Source organism: Asterias rubens, chromosome 3 (assembly GCF_902459465.1).
Source record: "Asterias rubens chromosome 3, eAstRub1.3, whole genome shotgun sequence".
Lineage (NCBI taxonomy): Eukaryota > Metazoa > Echinodermata > Asteroidea > Forcipulatida > Asteriidae > Asterias > Asterias rubens.
Window position 1 is genome coordinate 21,448,225 of NC_047064.1, and position 19,181 is coordinate 21,467,405.

The following is a 19,181-nucleotide window of genomic DNA, read 5'->3' on the forward strand; positions in this document are numbered from 1 at the left end:
TACCTGTCATTAGACTGGCCAACTAGTTATTTCAGCATTAGTTGCTTTTGTCCGGGAAAAAATGCGTCATTCATGTGTGTAAAGGAACCCGCCAAAAAAAAACTTCTATTTGTAGATCTCGATCTCCTGTACATGTGTACACTGTACAGATCGGATACCTCACAGAAACTTCTTTAATGCGTTTTTGTCGTGGTTTTTGTGGTGGTTGCCATGGGCTTTGGGAGCTTTCATACACTCAAAAACCGCCGTGAATATTTCAGTTGCTTTTCCGTCCCGTTTGATAGGTCTACAAATACAAAAACCACGCACCACCATGGAACTGCATACAATCCCATGGAACTAGGTGACACTCCTGACACTAAACGGAAATGGTGACCTTTATGGCCGTGCAGCAGCAGATGCCCCTTGTGATTCGTCAGGGACGGCCTCCTATTGGATAATATCACCTTAATAATGAATATTCATAAAAGGGTACGCGCCAGCTCGCTTTTCTATTGGAGGGTTCCAGCCCGCCCTCGTGACGTGCACCTGGCTGGTGAGAAATCCATCCTTAGGTTTTGCGTACAAAATAATTGACGCAATATTGGGCGCCATTAATTGTAATAGCTGGTACTCGGTAAGCAGCGCAATGCATTCCTGATGTACAAACTTGGTGACCGTCTGCTGCTGGTTCGACCTCATGCAATGAAAGAGCGCGGTCGTTTGTGTGTACGCATTGTACTCGGTGTGTGTGTGGTGTGTGGTGTACTGTGCACTAAGTAAATGTTGGCATTTCAGTGGGATTTCAACGTCAAGTTTTTCTCACATTCCCGAATTGTTCCAGACTTGTGTACGCCAGTCTCGGCCCCTTGTGTATCCGCTGTTCTCGAGTTGATCGTAAGTATACTGCTGTTTTGGTGTAATGGGTAGAAACTTAAGTTTTAAACGATAAGTTATTGTGCACTGGACGACTGTCGACCGAGTGTCTAGTTTTTTTGAGATGGGAACGACCAGACGTTAGCGTTTTGCATTTACTATTTAGAGCAGCTGCAGCGCAGGCATGAACTGCTGCGCAGAAAAAACCAAGCGCCATCTTGGATTTCTGCCCGTGATTATTTTGGTCTGTCTTTTTCTGTCTTCTTTTCGAATGTTTCGTTTGATTTTGTCAATGTCAATCAGTATATTTTCACTTAACAGTCAGTCGTGCGGTTTTGTGTGTTGGCTGTTTTTGTTGGTTGGGGGACGTTTTTGTCTCCCAGACTCTGACAATCTCGGTCTGCTGCTTGTTGGACTGTGGATGTGGAAGGCACCTGACTGAAATAATTAAATCACTATCTCAGTTAGCCCACCTTGTTGAGCTGTTAATGGCTCCGCTTTTAACATCGGTCTCATCACTGTGTCACCATTAGTTACATTGTAATGGTGACACAGTGATGATACCCCTTGTTACCCTCTCTCAGTCTCAATCTTTCCAATACACAAAATCCTTCGTTTTTTTCAGTGTTTGTTCTCACCGTACTGGTGGTCAGTGGTATTTTACAACAATTTTAAAATAAAATAAATTAATAAATAAATTAAAATAGATGTTTTGGCAATTTTTTTAAATATATTTTTCTAGCGAATTAGGATTTTATAAAAATTTTTTTAGGCGCAACCACTTTTTCACTCATTTTTTCAAAAGGGATATCTCATTTATAAGTAAGGTTTTTCGTGAATAGCAAAATATCAAGAGAGGGCGCCGTTGAGCCCACGTTGAACCTACGTTAACCCTCCTCCCCGGGAGGAGGGTTGCGTTATCGCAACTAATTATGGGGAATGTTGGCTCTGAAAAGCCTGTCTTACAGTGGTTATGAGTTCAGTTTCTACCAAGCTAACTGCTGATTTTACAATGACTAAAATTATTTAAGTGTTGTCGTCTAGTTACTGAATCACAATTTATTGATTTGTGCATTCATAACCATAGAAGTTAAACCACTGTTTGTGTGAGAGATTGGCTGTTGCCAGCTTAGCATTTATATCCCCTTGTGGGAGCTTTGATGCGTTTCCTCTATTTCTTAAAATGATTTTTTATATTTGTTTGGAATCATTTCTCATAACTTTCTCCCCATATTTTGGTGACTTGACACCCAACTTATGGGGGTGATAAGATCGGTATGTTACATATATTAAAGTCACCTGGAAATATAATTTTTCGTTCTTCAAACAGTAGAGAATATGTTTCTGAACAATAAAATAATTTTTTTAGTAATTGTTTTTAAAGATTTATATAATTAAAAAAATAACTAATGTTGTGTGGGGGTGACTCCGCCTACACCTTTTGTGACGTCAATCGAGGCAGAATTTGCCTCGATCGTGCAAGTACATTTAAGTCCTAGTCGTGAGTTTTACGTTTCAAAAAAGTTTTTTCTTGCTTCTGGCAATGTCGACCAGGTGTATTGCTGCTGGATGCAGCAAAACAACTAAAGATGGGGGTCATTTTGCAAAGTGGTCCAGTCCGACGTCTTTTCCAGTGAATCCGGAATACATGACACTACACATTTTGACATAAATAGAGAAAAGTTCTTTTCTAAAAAATAATAAAAATATTTAATAATAATATTCAAAATTTATATTGCGCCCCTTACATACAAAATTATCAGAGGCACAGAACACATGTTAAAAAGCACTGAGTGGAAGAAAAATTCATTGAAAAAAGACTGTTCACCAGAACAGTGCCCAAACAAAATAATGGGGATACGTCTGTCCCGCCAACAGAGAACTAATTAGTTACATGACGCCATCCTAACAATTTTTCCAGCTAGTGGAACCTAAAGGAGCATTTGCCTGACGTGAAAAAATCAGGTATTGTTTAAACTTTGAGGGCATGTTTTCACTTGCGCCAAGCGTCACTATATTGTGTTGGCGATTCATCGTGCCTCGATTTATGTCATGAACAGTGCCCTCTCGGGTAGGGCTTTTTTTCAAATTTGTAAGTAACATGGAAACTAATTTTTGTACACCTTAGTTAATTATTTATTCATATTCCACTCATCAAAACACACATTTTAGTGACAAAAGCTTTATTTTGACAAAATACCATTTCCAGGTCACTTTAAACATTTAGTCAATACATATTTTTGTTTAGGGGCCCTTAGCAGAGTAAACTGCTGATGTAACTCACAAGATCAAAATCGTGATTATAATTTTCTATTCTATGTTATTTACACATCTTACAGAACTGAGTGATAGACCATCATGCCTCAAAGTACACGGCAAACATCCAACGTTGCCAAGGCAAACGTTCTGCTAATATGCGACGAGGATGTCCTGTCAGACGTGCAGAAACTCATCTACACACGACATGAAGAGAAACTGAACGAGTACAACAAAGCCGTGGAGGCTTACAACAAAGCCTATAACAAATCCAGCTCTGGTAGTTCAGGCGTTAGCCAAGCTGTTCCCCCCAAGGGAAATGTCGTCGTTCAAAATGGCATCTCTAATCAACCGCTGCAACAGAAGATTCTGCCGCAGAAACAGACAGTTTTAGTATCGACATCATCTGCTGTAAGCTGGCAACAACAAGCGCAAATAGTGAAGCAGATTGGAGGTCAAAGCGTTCTCCCTGTTGTGACCAAACCTCGGACCACTCTCCAGCAATTCGTTAGTCCTGTCAATTCAATTGGGCAAAAGACCATTATACAGGTACCAGGCAGAACAGACTTATCAGGTATGCAGGTTATCAGTGTACCTGGTAATACCGGGTACCAGCTTGTCATGGCGCCGCAGTCTACAACTATACCAAGAATGGGAACATCGGTTTTATCATCACCCGTCACTGTGGCTCGGACCAATCCACAACCTATTGCCATTCGGGGTTTCACCGCGCCAGCAACTCCGTTGGTTCAAAGCCCCACCTTGAGTCAGATTGTAACAACAAAGGTTATATCCAATCCCATCTCAACAAGACCTGTAACTGTTGCATCTGTAAATGTGTCTGCTGGAAAGTCTGATACCCAAACAGTCAGTTCTACTAGTGGTGTGAAACGATCCGCCCCACCGGACAGTAGCCCTATCCTTAAACGGTTAAAGTTGAATAGTGATCCAGTCGAGCCAGATTTCGAGAAGAATTACTATGGGTATAAGAAAGGACGGTCGTGGTGGGATGATGAAAAGCCAAGGGGAAGCTTCCGGTGCTATGTGTGTAACAAGAAGTTATCCACAAACATACGCTACATGCAGCACATCAAGCATCACTTGGACAATGAGCAGCAACTAAACTCCTCCGTCAATAACGTTGTCAATTGCCGTTCTTGCTTCAAGCATTTCACCACACCATATCAATTGCAGATGCACGTTGAAAAAGCCCACATGTATTGCAAACATAGATGCGGCATTTGTGAGCAAGCATGCGAGGACAGTGATGGGTTAGTCAAGCATCTCGCCAAGAGTCATCCAAAACTTCAGATGCCTTACGTCTGCGGTGTCTGTAACTACATGACGTCCTTCTATGATGACCTCGTCAGCCACTTCTCCAAACAACACGAAGGAAGCAAAGCCCTCATGTGCCCCTTCTGCGTGCGTATCATCAGATGCAACAACTCTTTCTTGCGCCATTGTAAAACGCATCTTTCCGTGTCGATGAAGAATGGTTTATTCCGCTGCCGAAGCTGTAAACTGATGTTTTTGAACAGCACCATGTTGAAGGACCACATTAATAAGGATCACGTTCAACATAGGCAAAAGGATCGCAACGGTGTCCCCCAGATGGCTCCTTACAGAGGAAAGCAAGCCATCAACACGACCTCTGAGAAGAACGCCAAGACAGTGTCAAAACCAATGCCTGTTAAGATCGCACCGTCTTTGTGGACAAGGAAGGAAATCATTCGACCAAAGGGGGCACTAAGATGCCTCGAGTGTGGAACTTCGACAAATGTTAGTAGAGATCACTTCCGTAAGAAGATGGCCTGCACCTTATGTAAATACGTCACCTACTGTGGGGGTGCTTTTGCAAATCACATGATAGCATTTCACAAGGCGGGTTCCACACCAAAGGTCCACCGCATCCGGAAGATCACCGTAAATAATGGCCGGATGCTCTTGGGTTGCAAGAAGTGTGAATTCAGCACCCTGTCTCCCACCCTCATGGCATGTCACATCGAAAGCTGCCCTCGTGGTCACACCATGATCGAGTCATTCAAAGTGCGAACGAGTAGTCTAATGACATCTAGACATTTCAAACGAGAGATAATACAAATCGATAGAGAAGCTCTTCGCAGGGCTAACAAGAAAAACTCTGATGATGACGGCGATGATGAAGTGATAGTGATTGAAGATGAGGTGCTGGTTGACCTTACTGATGATTTACCAAGCACCAGTAAATCAGAGAACAGTGACAAAGACAATGAATCAGAGAACAGTGACAAAGATAGTAAATCAGAGAACCGCGACAAAGATAGCAAATCAGAGACCAGTGACAAAGACAGTAAATCAGAGAACGGTGACAAAGATGAAGAAGCGGAAAAGTCTCCAATGAAGATTGGAAACTTGTCGGTGAAGCTGGAGAAATTACCAGCGAATATTACAGCAGACAACTCTCAAACTAAAGAAGACGATGACAGTAAAAACAACAAAGATACTAGCGAAACTAACAAAGACACCAGCGAAAACAACAAAGACACCAGCGACAATCAGCAATCAGATGCTGAAGATGCGAAGGTTGAAGGTCGGAGATTGAGAAGTAAAACATCTAACAAAGATAAGGAGGAAGGAGATCAGCCTGTCAACGGGAAAGAAAAAATGATCCAACTCAAGGAAGTACAAATCAAACTGGAACAAATAAGTGCTGTGTAAGACTAAGCAAATGTGGACGTGTAACCTTTGACCTGTATCACATCGGTACTTCCACAGTTTTTGATTTGAACTGTACAAATTGTACATTTTAAGTTTCTTCAGTTAACACCAAAGTATTAGTGAGCACCTTTTTTCTTCTCTCTCAATTCTCACATTATTTACAGTGAGACCCACATAAAGGACACATCACTGCATCAACAACATAAAATTGCAGGTGACACAATTTTCCTTTAGTAGGTCATCAATGTTGACAATTGTGTAGTCAGTGAAATTTGCTTCAATTGGTACACACTTCTACCCAAGTTTACTAAAAGGCTCTTGCCACACAGTTCCGCAAGATTGCGGAAGTCCACAGTACACAAGCCATTGGGTTTCTGCTCAATACCGTTTTCCAATCACTGTTTTCCTATACTGTTTTCCAGATAAAACCCATGAACTCAGTGCTTGGGCCTTTCTCAAACCCGACTTTGGCTTTGCGTGCTGCGTACGCAGTAGAAACGCAGCGAGAACGAACAGACCATACATTTTTGGAGCAGCGTGTTTTTTTGCCTGCCGGGTAGGTTGAACATCAGACTGCACCAGGAGCCGGAGCTCCATCCGAGGTTTGAGAAAGGCACCAAGACTGGAAGTTATGGTACCTGTGGGAGTCTGTGGCTCCTATGTAGCTGTTTGAGTCACCAGCTTACCATATTAACACCAATTAGACAAGCACAAAACTATATGCCGATAATTATTTTGAGTAATTACCAATAGTGTCCACTGCCTTCAAAGGTTTTTTTTGAAGGGTGAAAAACAATTTCTTTCAATACTCAACCCACCAAGGTCTACATGTTTTGAAATGTTGTATTCTGTAAGACTGAGGCGAGGTACAGCACCATAATTAGAACAATTTTAGTGCTGAGCTACATGTTCAATGATTTTGAATTTTGTCGGAGTGAGAAAAGATCCTAGCACATCACTCGTGTGAGTTATGTTTATAGTTCAATTCCACTGTTTGTCAGGGTTCTTGATAGTGAGATTGGTTATTACACGCTATTGATGAATACATGTAAGCGCAGTTGCTAAAAAATACTTGACCAAAACTTGTGGAGAACATGTCGTTTCTGTGGCCGATATCTTTCTACTTCAATGTAATTCAATGTAATTAACACAAATGGGTTCAAGGTCTTCGTACATCATGTATTCCATGCATGGCAGCACGATGGTTTGAATGTTCACACACTTTGTGTAACGTGACGTTAAAGTTTGCAAGTTACAAATTGTCGGCTCAGTGCTATTGAGGTCGTTAATTGGAATTTCAAAAAAAAATTATATATATGAAAAAATATGTGTAAGTTTGTAAATGAATCAAATTCCACAATTAAATATTTTTCTTAGAAATGAAATGTTTCTTTTTGCCAACAGTTAGTTTGGAGACCCCTCATGAACGAAACCCCTCCATTTACTAGGAGCACCAAAATATGCAAAAGTGATTGGATAAAATCCACACAAAGTGCACTAAACGACCTTACAGTCCCGAGCCGACGAAATATTCCCCACTCTGCCTTCACCTCCACCCCTCACAAATTGTAAAAGTTGTGTATTCTAAACTTTAATGGAAAATCTTCACTTGCCACTTACATGATTTCTCATACAAGACATTGGTAGGTTTGGGAGAAGAAGCATAAATAGAGTAACTCATTGAGTCTTTTGATTATTAGGGGATGGGTAGGATAAAACTGTAAGATCTAGCAGGGTTGGCCCTGAACTTAGTCGGTGACTTGCCAGAAAAAAACTACTTGGCTTTTTATTTCTCCGGCCCCCAGCTTTTTCACTTGTCCATATTGAATAGGGATGTTTTTCAACACTGAACTAGCCAACTGGACCACCTGTAGAGAATTTTGACTGATCCTCTGGTGTTTTAACTGGTAGTTGGCCAACGGGACAATGTTAACCGAGAACACTGTGCATTGTTGTCATGTGATGGGCATGGATTGTTTTAAAAATATCTGCTGTATTATGGTTTCATTTTAAGAACACATTTTGATGTATATGAAGTGTATAAAAACTTACAATAACAAACAAATTTTGTAAAGATAAAATTTTGTACAAAAACCAGATTAGAATGTAAGACTACTTTGGCAAAGCATACATCTAACAAATATTGCACTATTGATTTGAATTATTGAGATAGGGCTAGGAAGTGTCCCTAGTTAATGTGTTATTTGCTTCAAATTGTCAGTTTTAGCCTAATAGTAGAATAGTAATGATAGTATCCTTCGAATAACACTATACGTTTCGACCCTAGCAGAGTCTTTATCGAAGGTTACAGAACTTTACCTTAAATTGGGTAAAATAATATGTAAATTTAGTTGGAGAATAATTATCTTTGAAAATAAGTAATTCATGCTCCTTTGCAGGATCAAAGGAAGGTAGGGTCAATACTAACTAAGGTAATGACCCCTTGGAAAAAGGGTTTAATTTCCATCCAAACACTCACTAGTTATAATTATGGTAATGGTGTTCAAAATCTTGCAAAACTATTTCTTCTGAAGTGCAGAGTTTTGGAGAGAGCAATTTCTGTCACCTAGCTAAATGTTTTCAAGTTCAACATTCTTGATAATACATTTTTGGAAAGGCAGTTTTTACCCTTAATGTATTAGTTATTCTCACATGGGTTCCCTTTACCCCCAAAAACGTGTTTGTTTTCTCTACGAGCCAAATGTTAGATCTGGGCCCAGTTTCATAGACTGCTTAAGCAGAAAAAGTAGCTAAGCGCAACCAAATAGTGCTAACCAATATAAGGCTACGGCCAGCCAATTCATACAATTTATTCGTTTTTGTTTAGCAGAAAGAAGAGTTTTCTATAAAAATTGGGCCCCTGACACGGCCCAACTTCATAGAGCTGCTTAACCACAACAAATTTTGCTTACCTGAACAAGGTAACCTACATGTACAGCCAAAGTACCATGTAAAATTTTAAATCTAAGGCTGGTGTCCTGCGTACTTTCGCTTAGCAGAAAATTACTTTAAGCATAATGATCTGCTTATGCAGCTCCATGAAAGTGGGCCCTGCATTTTGATTCTAATCACTGAACAGACTGATGTACTATTTTAATGTTAGGAGTTTACGTCAATTTTTGCTGGATCAGAAAATGATGTTGAAATGATCTTTTTCAAATGAGAAAAATTTTCAAAAGGGAGTAAATTTCAAAGGGAAATTGGAGCAAGAGTGATAACAAGTAGTATCTTCAAGTATGCGCTAATCCACCAATCAGAATTGCAGAATGGAGTGGTGATAAAACCTATATTGCACGGCTAATATAACTTCCTGTGTCTTGTGTGTTGTATGTCGTGCGCCAATTTTGCTTGAAGATAAATACGTTATCACACGTGCGCTTGTGAAAATACGGAAAATATAGCGCGTCTGCGTCCCATATCAATGGGACGCAGAAGCGCTATATTTTTCCGTACTCCACTCGTGCTTGTGTGATAACTTATAGAGTTGTATTAATGCATATGACAATTATTGGTGCAAAATCCATTGTAATGTTCTTTTTGTAACACTTGGAGGTTGGGCTTTTTTATGTAGATAATTCCATTTTTTTTTGTGTTTTTTTTTCAATTTTTGTTTGTAATTCGCAAAATGTGTTCAGCATACAAGATCGAAAATACTGAGCTGATCAAACAAATTATTCTTATTTTGCTGTTCTTTTTCTATATTCTTGAATGCATTATGCTAATTTGGTTTACTTTGCTCTCCGAAGCTCACTCTTGGACAAACGACAAGAAATTGCTCATAAATTGTTCCCACATTTGAATACACAGTAGACTGTAGGTCAACACAAATTTAGATTTATTTCCTGTTGAAAAATTAAAAACTAACCGTGTATTTTTATGACAGCTGTATGATAGTCATTGCTTAAAAGAATTGCAACAAATGAGCAACTTGGTAATAAAACATTAATGTATTTAGAATTGAAAATGAATGTCTTCTGCAACTATTTGATCTTGATTTTGTTGTTAATTCCATGTCACTAACCACATGCAATTATTTAGCGATCCTTCAGCTGAAAAGTATGTACATGTAGATTTGTAGGTCGGCCCTCGTAGTGGATAAAATCTTCCTAGTTTTTTCCTTGGACCAAATAATATGTTAACGAGGTCTTCCTTTGACATCATTGAGGGTGCTGTTCGAGCGTGTGACATCATTAGCAAGGGTCTTTTATTCCCACCAACACTCGACAAAAAGACACAAAAGTCTCATTCCAATTGTATTTACAGATATTTTATTTCAACTTGCAGATCTATCATACTGCTTCCCTATCATACAACAGCAACCATGAAAATTGATTATAATTTTAACAAAAAGCAACTAGACTAAATTTCTTGATTTGTACAAAATGGCTGCAAACTACTCTTTAAGCCTATTCTGAACTGGTGGCTATGGCCATGAGTGTTGCTAAGGATGTCCCACACTGGAACGCATAACTAGCCCTCAATTGGGAAAGGTCTAACAAACCATTCAGAGTCTTCATTTTAAGTACTTGCATGTAATTATATCAAACACCAAAGAAATAAATTAGCATGCATGATTACTACTTGTACATGTATGTGAGCAAAAACTGACAAATGTGATCACCACTTATACACTCAATTTACCAAAATGTGGTACCGATGCAGTAGAATGATGAATTACATGTATATGTAAACTTAATAAGATTATGTATTCAGTCTTGATGAGTTAAGAAGTGGTGGTCAGATTCAGAGTCTTTTTTAAAGTTCAATTCAAAGACCAATATGATACATTGATGGAATGGTACTGTGACTTTTTTTCCACAAAAGTTGGCAAAGCCATATTCAGCCTTGGGCAACGATTAAAGTAGACAATTGCTGATTTTATCTTGTTTTCCAATAGACCTTAAGCACATTTCATTTGAGTAAGGCGCGTCAAAGAACATTCCTCATTGGCCCATCCTGTGTGCCATGCAAATTCATCATCATTTTACCTCTATAATGGCAACATTATGATAGAGTAGATTTCCTTATTCTATCTTTGAGTACAGACCTTGAGTGATAACCCTTGTGTGGGAACTAATTAAAAACTGCCCCTCCCATAGACGCCACCCATTAGTCTTGGTTCAAAGACCATGGTGATTGCACGCACACACACAACCAAAGTTCAGAGATCTATACACATCGCAAACTGTACGTTTGTAATTCTCTTCCCCAAAAGGTCAGTGGGGGAAATAACACAAGTCACAGCGCCCTCAAAGTTTATTCGTGTAGAGTTTGCCCTGTACATAGATCTGAATGTTGGTTGTGTTTACACGCAAACACCATGGTTTTGGTTGAAGTCTACCAACCCATTTGTACAAATTGTAAATATCAAATTGTAAAAAAAAACACTAAACTTGTTGTGTTGGTCCGATTTCTATGTACAAGGTGAAGGAACACCAGCCTCATGTGTCTCCAGTCATAATGGCTACAAACTCATCTTCATTGACTGTTGGGAATAAAAGACAACAAATAAACATTAAGAAAACTTTGGGTTTTGAAACGAACTTTTATCAGGTCCATTTTCCCAAAACTTGGATTGGAACAGAACCTAAGCAGAGGTTTGAAGAAAAAAAACCTTTGTTTAGACTTGATACTATAATACAAATATAATCACCAAACACAGTGATACTTGGAGGCAAGTTCCGCGCCCTGGGTCATTGCCTTGGAGCTCCCTTCAAATAGGCTAGGTGCTCCCTTCAAATGTTCAAGTTGGTTCAGCCGTCGATTTCACAAAGAGTTAGGACTCGTCTTATCTCGAGTTAGGACGAGTAACTCGTCTTAACTTAGGATTAAGCTTAAGGTCTGCATGCTACAGTGCAGGGTTGGGACTCGTCCTAAGTCCTGAGATTAGTCTTAAGTTAGGAAGAGTTTTGTGAAATCGACGGCAGGTTTTTCTTCTAGAGGTGCCATCACTAAGCAAAAACTGCCTGAGCCTAAAGATTTGGTTCAGGTTTTACCCGTAGAGTTGCCCATCACTAAGGAAAAACTGCTTACGATTTCTGATTGTTTTTGTCAGCACAATGGATACTTTTCAAGAGACAATTTAAACATGACACTCCAGGGAGTCTCATTTGACCTTAAAAATACTTACTCTCACCATCCCCGTCCTTATCAAACTCATCAATCATCGCTCGTAGCTCTTCCTCTGTCATGTTTTCCCCAAGCTCTCTCGCTACACGCCTGAGGTTACGAAGGCTGATTTTACCTGAGTCATCGTCGTCAAATAAGCGGAAGGCTTTGATGATTTCCTCGTGTGGGTCTCGGTCTAACATCCAGTCTGTCACTGTTAGAAAAGGGGAATAAGAAGACAGGTGTGTTAGACAAGGGGAACAAGAAAACATGTGTCTTGAATAACACAGGGTACTGGAGCAACGGAGGCCAAGGCATCTGTTGACCTGATCTTGGCAATGGTGCCCTTTAGAAGTTTCCCATATACTTTAAGATTTTCAAATGGAGGTGCAAAATGAAAATGGTCTCAAAGATGAAATTGTTCTGTGGTCAGAGAGTAAGCGAGTTGACCGTGTACTGACTGTGCAGACTGCTCTATGGAAGGGCAGTTACATAATCTTGTTATGCACCTGAGCCTGGTTGTTAACAAAAAACACTGCAAATAAAAACTGCTCACTGCCACTTTTTGAAATGATTTCTTATTATTTTGTTATGCGCTTGTGTACATTTTATGGAATGGGCGCAATATAAATTAATAAATTATTATTATTATTATTAAAAAATTCACGCAATGAAGCTCATTCTACATGAACCTACATTCCAAAATAAAAACAATGTTTTACTCTGTTTCCATGAAGTATGAAAATAAATATCAGTTTGAATGAATGAACATTGCCTCATAAAACATAGGGTATGTCATAACTCGCAATTGAGCCAAACAAAAATGCTGGGACTGTCCAACTCTTTTTTTAAAACATGAAACTCGAAGCAGAAATGTGATACAGGACTTCTTATGTACATTTTATAAGCAGACCCTCTTTCTTTAGCAGTGCTGGTTGACAGTACTCAGTGGTGACTTTATGTCAGTTCTAAAATTGTATACAAGTATGTTTTAGTTGATACTTACTGACTTCATTGAAGTCATCAAAGAATATTTTTCCGCTGTTGTCTTTGTCGTAGTCTCGTAATACTTTCAGAACATCGGCTTTCTTGACATCAAAACCTAGTGCCCTCATTGCCACCTGTAAAAAGGATACACAACTTACTAACTTTCATCATGGTTCGTTTTGATTCTGGACTTGTAAAATAGGTTCTGGTCCAGTAAAGGTTTTTTAGCTACAAGCCCTACAGTCTTGTGGTACTTTACCCTGAATTCAATCCCTATGGTAGACACCAAATATCCAGTTTATACCTTGAGTTCATGATAATCAATCGCTCGATCCTTGTCGGTATCAAATAAATCAAAAGCTTCTTTGATTTCTTGTTTTTGTTCTTCCGTCAGCTCCCGGCGCTTCTTTCGTCTTCCCTTATCCATACCAAAGTCAGTTCTGTAAATAAAACAGTGGAGAAATTTACAAATGAATTGCAATTTTGTTCTTAGAGTCACCTGGAAATAGTATTTTTTTTCTTTCAAACATAAGAGTATATGCTTACGAACAATAAAACAATTTTTTAGTAATTGTTTGTCACGATATATATGTTTAAAAAATATATAAAGTTGTTTGGGGGGCTGACTTCGCCTACCCCTTTTGTGACGTCAATCGAGGCAGACTTTGCCTGCAATGCGTATAGTAAACACACATGCAAAGTACATGTTCGTCCAAGTCGTGAGTTGCTTCATTTCAAAAAGTGTTTTTCTGCATTCAGCAGTAATACACCTGGTCGGCATTGCCAGAAAAAAAACGATTTTTTTTTTTTTTTTGAAATGTACAAACTCACGACTTGGTCCGTACATGTACTTTGCAATTGTGTTTACTCTACACATTACAGGCAAAGTCTGCCTCGATTGACGTCACGAACAGCGCCCTCTCGGGTTGGGGTCTACTCTTAAATTTGTAAATAACATTCCACTCATCAAAACACATATATTGGTGACAAAAGCTTTATATTAAAAAAATACCACTTCCAGGTGACTTTAAATGTCAATATTGGTATTTCACATGAAGCTTCCTATTTAAACGGGAGTTCAAGTGAACATGAACAAATTTTGTTTTGAGTGAAATTTTTACTGAAATTGGAGAAGCTCACACTCAAGGGGAGGAATGCTTATATCTTCCTTTTTGGTTTTCTTATTTGCATAATTTATCCATCACATGTTTGAATCAGACTCTGTAAATAACTTAGATTCATGAAATCAAAATATAATTTCCTGAAATGTCTGCAACATCTGGATAAAACGGGTATATTATTGTCCCTAGTCGGACTTCAAATTGAACACAAGCGAAATTATTAAATATAGGGCCTATACTTTTTGAGTACGCTCTGAAACTACACTTTCCTTGACTTAAAAAAATTGGTTGATAATGAATTACAGCAGACTTTGACCGCACCACCTGCCGACGCTGCCAACTACACCATCTGAGTGACCATAAACCAGGTCACAAGTAAACAATGTTGTAATCCTATGGCCAACCGTTGCTCTTTGGCTGCTTTGGCCCGAATGCACCTTACTTGAGCGGTTTCCACTGAATAAAATAAACAACTACCATTCTATTCTGCACTGGTTGTACTAAGCATAATTCTACAAATCTTTTTCTAAATTTTTCATTTATAAATGTTAACATAGTTTCAACATTTTCTTTAAAGTATTCTTAGAATAATATTTCTACATGATTTTCAGGGATCACAATTAACGTTTTTCCAGTGCACTGTTGTGCATTATCAATATTCAAAGAATCAATAGGAATTTGTATTCTGATGAATTTGGTTTTGTTTTGCAATTGTTAGGGGGGGGGGGTGAAAACCCCAATAATTTTATCTTTTGACATTTTGAGCCAGTTGGCAAATAAGGCACACTAAAAGTACAACAATGGCATACAAAACACTGCGTTTTGTAATAATCTAAATTCAAATTGCTTGCAGTCAAAAATAACCCAAAACTTCAAGTGAAAATATCTTGTTTTAGAGAGTGTTGTTTTAATCACAACACCAAGGCACCTTGACAACTTTACATTGAAGCCATTGGACACTTTTGGTAAACAGTATTGTCCAAGTCCCACACTTCGTGTATCACAACTTATATATAAAATAACAAACCTGTGAAAATTTAGGCTCAATCGGTCATCGGAGTCGGGAGAAAATAACGGGGAAAACCCACCCTTGTTTCCGCACGTTTCGCCGTGTCATGACATGTGTTTAAAATAAATCCGTAATTCTCTATATCGGGAATTGATAATTGTTTTAATGTTTTCTCGAGAAGTAAAGCATTTCATGCAATAGTATTTCAAGAGAAGTCTTTCACCATTACCTTCTGTAAACCCTGTAAGTTATTTGTAAATCTGTGATTTTTTTTTTCTGTGCCGAAAGTGTATAAATGGCTTTAAGAATAAGTTACTCTATCTTTGTTTGCAATGACACTTTAAGAAGAAAAAAGGTCAGTTTAAGCAAGGCTAGATTTTCATGAAAATTACAACTACATATTTTTCTCCTTTGTTAAAATAATAGCAGGATGTTTGTTTGACCTAAGAACAATTAGAGTAAGTAATTGCAAAATGTATATGAAAAACACACGACAACTTAGCTCAAGTAGACTGGCTTAAAGCACCTAGGATAGAGTATTCAGTACTTCGCCCTACTTCATATAAATGCTTAGCGCAAAGAATAGCCAAGCACAAAACTTTACACTGCTTACTGGAATGAGGTAACCAGCAAAAATACTGTTCTACATTATCATCTGCAACTGGTTTCCTACAAATTTGTGCTTTGCGGAAAATTGTTAACAGTGATCATAGCAATAATAATAGGAGGTGTCAGATTAATAAAAGGCTAATACCTCGTTGTATACAACCTAGATAAAATATTGAGCTGATAAAATTAATGCAATTTTGAAACAAACACTACAAACTATGTGTATACCTACATGAGTGGGGTGTTCTGCATTCAACTTGCACACACTACTTATGCAATTCTATGGCTAGCAATACACCAAAATATGTTCCAATAACTATCACACCATGAGCTGCTGACCAAAGACTGCCACAAACAGTGTCTTCACCCAACCAAACTTGTGAAGCAAATGCAACCGCAAACTTGCAGTTGAAAAGTACACACTGAACTTACTTCATTGACATAGTTGAGGTTCTGCGATGGTTTACTGTGTTGGCATCCATTCTATTTATTCTTTCAGTCCATAAACAAAATGAATGAATTGGAAGACAAATTTGTTTAGGACGGAAATTCACACGTAATGCTCTTGTAGAATTGGCATCATTTCAGAGAGCACCACACCTTACTGGTTATCATTACATAGCAATTGACCTCCTAGAAAAACACTTCAAAGTTGTCGGAACAACAACGCTAGGGTCGTTTTATCCAAGTTCATTTGAAGTACAACATATTTCTGGTAGTTTTGTTAAAACTACTACATCAAAACTTTTTAATGTATCTAGTATAAACCTAAACAATTGTAGTGGCAACAATTTGACAGTAAATAAACACTGCAATCGTTAACTAGTATCAACCTTGCGCAGCCTAAGCCAGCTAACTAAGGGTTACAAAGTTACAGTACGAACTTTGTAACACTTTACATCTGTTAGTGTGTTATACATTTTTGTATTTATTTATTACAGCTGTTCTTCAGGGTTCCTACTTGGGGCTCAGCACACACCACAAATAATTATAACGATAGGGCCCTATAGAGACTAGTTATTTTCCTGCCTAGAACTGTATGGAGGTTCGTTTGGATATAGACCCAGTAAGGCCGAATAAAAAAACAAACATGTTTCACGTCCGCGTTTTTCAAAAAAAGGAGAAAGAGGGGCTTTTTATTTTTTATATTTTATTACAAGATGGCCGCCATTCTTTCTTAAAATGTAAAAATACCCATTGTTTTTTTTACTGCTGAAATACACAAAACATAAATGAAACAATTTAGTTGAGGCATTCAGACAAGACATTCATTATGTTTTTCCTGAACTCATTTCAAATAACCCTATTTAAACAAACAAAAAACACACAAAAAAAAAAGGGCATAAAAAAATAAAATAAACAATCAAATAAAAAAGGAGGCGTCCTGTAAAAAAGGAAGCAGGCGGGGACGCGAAACATGTTTTTTTTTTTACTTAGCCTAACTGAGGTGCTGTGCTTTTTTTTTTTTTCAAAAAATGTTGTCATTATCGGTCATACTAGCAAGACAGATAATGACAAAATTTCGGAAAAAAAGGAGTACAGCGCCCCAGTTACTGGGTCTAATTCGGCTATTGTTTCCATGAACCTATAGTTCTAGGAGTAGGAGCACTACACTAGTTCATATCAATAACCAATCATAACCCTCTAAACTGCCGGGAGAGAAACCCTTCATCCTCCCGCAGGGTCAGGAGGGTTGAGAGTTCACTCTCAACTATTTATATATCTATCTAGCTAGGAGTAGATTAGGAGGAGTACCTAGTTCTTAATTCATAAATTTACTAAGTTTACTACACACATTTTGAATTTAAATGCTTCTATTTATTAAAAAAACAAAAAATAAAAAATAAAATAAAAAAACCCATGCATGCTCAACCCTTCTCCTAGGACCTAGAACTTGAGGTTCGTTCGGCTATCATATTCCCCGTAACGCACTAACGGGAGACGATAGACGAGCAAACCTCATATAGTTCTAGGAGTAGCTCAACCCCTGGTTGTCATGGGGATGGAGAAAAGACATACTTACAGTACACCAGACTACTTTCTTATGTCTATGACACTACTACCTAGCTACCTATGGCAAATTATTTTAACAACTTACATAAATACACTATGGATGATGGAGGAAGTAGTGCACCGCGGAAGTATCTGCATACACTTTATTTATTTTTAATATTAAATTTAAATTTTATCAATCAATACATTCACATTAATATTTAATAATACAATTATTACAAATTATGATTTTTGTTCACTCCCAAAATCCAAATCCTTCATTATAATTAATCATGTCATTAATTAATTAATTCGTATTAATAATTTATATATTATTAAGTATGTTTACCAACTGTATTGTGGTCTGGTGGTATGCCTGAGAAGAGACAGTTCCACCCAACTAAAACCGTCGAGTTCATTAATGTGTGAGTGTTGTTTACATTGTACATTTACAATTACATGTTACATACAACCTTACTGATTTTACTCTTGTTACAACCAACTCGACCTCTCGATTATTTTGCCTAGCGTAAAGAAAATACGTTTGCAAATGGATGCAACCGATCAAGGCCATGGCCAGTGTTACTATGAGAACACACGAGTACCAAACTCACCTCAATGAAAGACTCATATCTCTTGAAAATGAAACGACTGTATTTGATGACTTCAATTTTAACCGCGTCGTCTGTGATAAGATTGTGGTGTTGTTTGCTTGCTCTGTTCAAAATGGCCGGCTAAAATGAAAGGTCAAATCGCATGCGCAATGCACACGTTATCAATCAATCTCGCGCCGTCCTGCTGAACTCTTTTTTTGTAAATAGATACCATGGATTGCTCCATGAAAAAAACACAGCTCTTGGGAGCTTGCATGCTCGAATAGGATAACACTTTTTAGGGATACATCATCATCAAGGATATGAATTGGATGGACATCATTTATGGGCTAGGGGATCATGGTAGACACAATTGCAAGAGAGACAAAAACAGTAATTAAAAAAAACCAGGTGGACAGGTGGATGTCCTCCATGCTCTGTGGATGTTACCATAGCAACGGACCCTCGTCTGGTCGAACTATTTCACTACTCCTTATATAGAAATGTTAACCTCCATGTTCATATATCTAAGATTTTTTTTGAATAAATTATCGGATAAATTCACGAACACCTTCCCTGTTGCGGCTGTAAATTGTTATCAATATGGCAAGATCGGCCTGGAGGCGAGACCAGACTCAAACATTTATATGGGGATGCTCACAATTTGTCTCATCCTCCATCCTGCGCCAAACCAGACTCCTACTTACTACTCTAGTACTTACATACTGTTCAAACCATCTTTATTGAGAGTATAAAACTACAAGCAAATCCCAAACCCCACCCCTTCTGCCCAGCAATTGTTTTCTTCTGCAGTGCCTTTATACAGGGACTATTTTTAAATTTGAAAAAAACATTCCTCGAAAAAAATATGATTTTTTTTTTTAGGATGGCAATTCTAAACAGGAAAAGAACAAATTCCCTTCGGCATGCTCGCCCCACTTTCTGGATGGCCAG

The 19,181-nt window shown here is 38.2% G+C and overlaps 2 protein-coding genes across 2 annotated transcripts; one reads left to right on the forward strand and one right to left on the reverse strand.

The window, feature by feature from the left end:
* The first annotated feature begins 671 nt into the window (after positions 1-671).
* On the forward strand, positions 672-11,173 carry LOC117287841 (zinc finger protein 280C-like). Its single transcript, XM_033768392.1, has 2 exons — positions 672-876; positions 3,195-11,173. The coding sequence occupies exon 2, from the start codon at positions 3,214-3,216 to the stop codon at positions 5,806-5,808; it is 2,595 nt and encodes an 864-aa protein (XP_033624283.1). The 5' UTR covers positions 672-876; positions 3,195-3,213; the 3' UTR covers positions 5,809-11,173.
* On the reverse strand, positions 9,401-18,361 carry LOC117287843 (centrin-3). Its single transcript, XM_033768393.1, has 5 exons — positions 18,249-18,361; positions 13,208-13,343; positions 12,923-13,037; positions 11,939-12,130; positions 9,401-11,293 (listed from the first exon to the last, which is right to left on the reverse strand). Exons 1-5 carry the CDS (start codon positions 18,263-18,265, stop codon positions 11,250-11,252), a joined length of 504 nt encoding a protein of 167 aa, XP_033624284.1. The 5' UTR covers positions 18,266-18,361; the 3' UTR covers positions 9,401-11,249.
* Positions 18,362-19,181: the final 820 nt, after the last annotated feature.

Coding starts and splice junctions, on each gene's coding strand:
- LOC117287841 (XM_033768392.1), top strand. CDS start 3,214: ATGCCTCAAAGTACACGGCAAACATCCAACGTTGCCAAGGCAAACGTT.
- LOC117287843 (XM_033768393.1), bottom strand. Junction 13,038..13,207: donor TTGATTATCATGAACTCAAG/GTATAAACTGGA, acceptor TCCTTTTTACAG/GTGGCAATGAGGGCACTAGG. Junction 11,294..11,938: donor TAAGGACGGGGATGGTGAGA/GTAAGTATTTTT, acceptor TATTCCCAACAG/TCAATGAAGATGAGTTTGTA.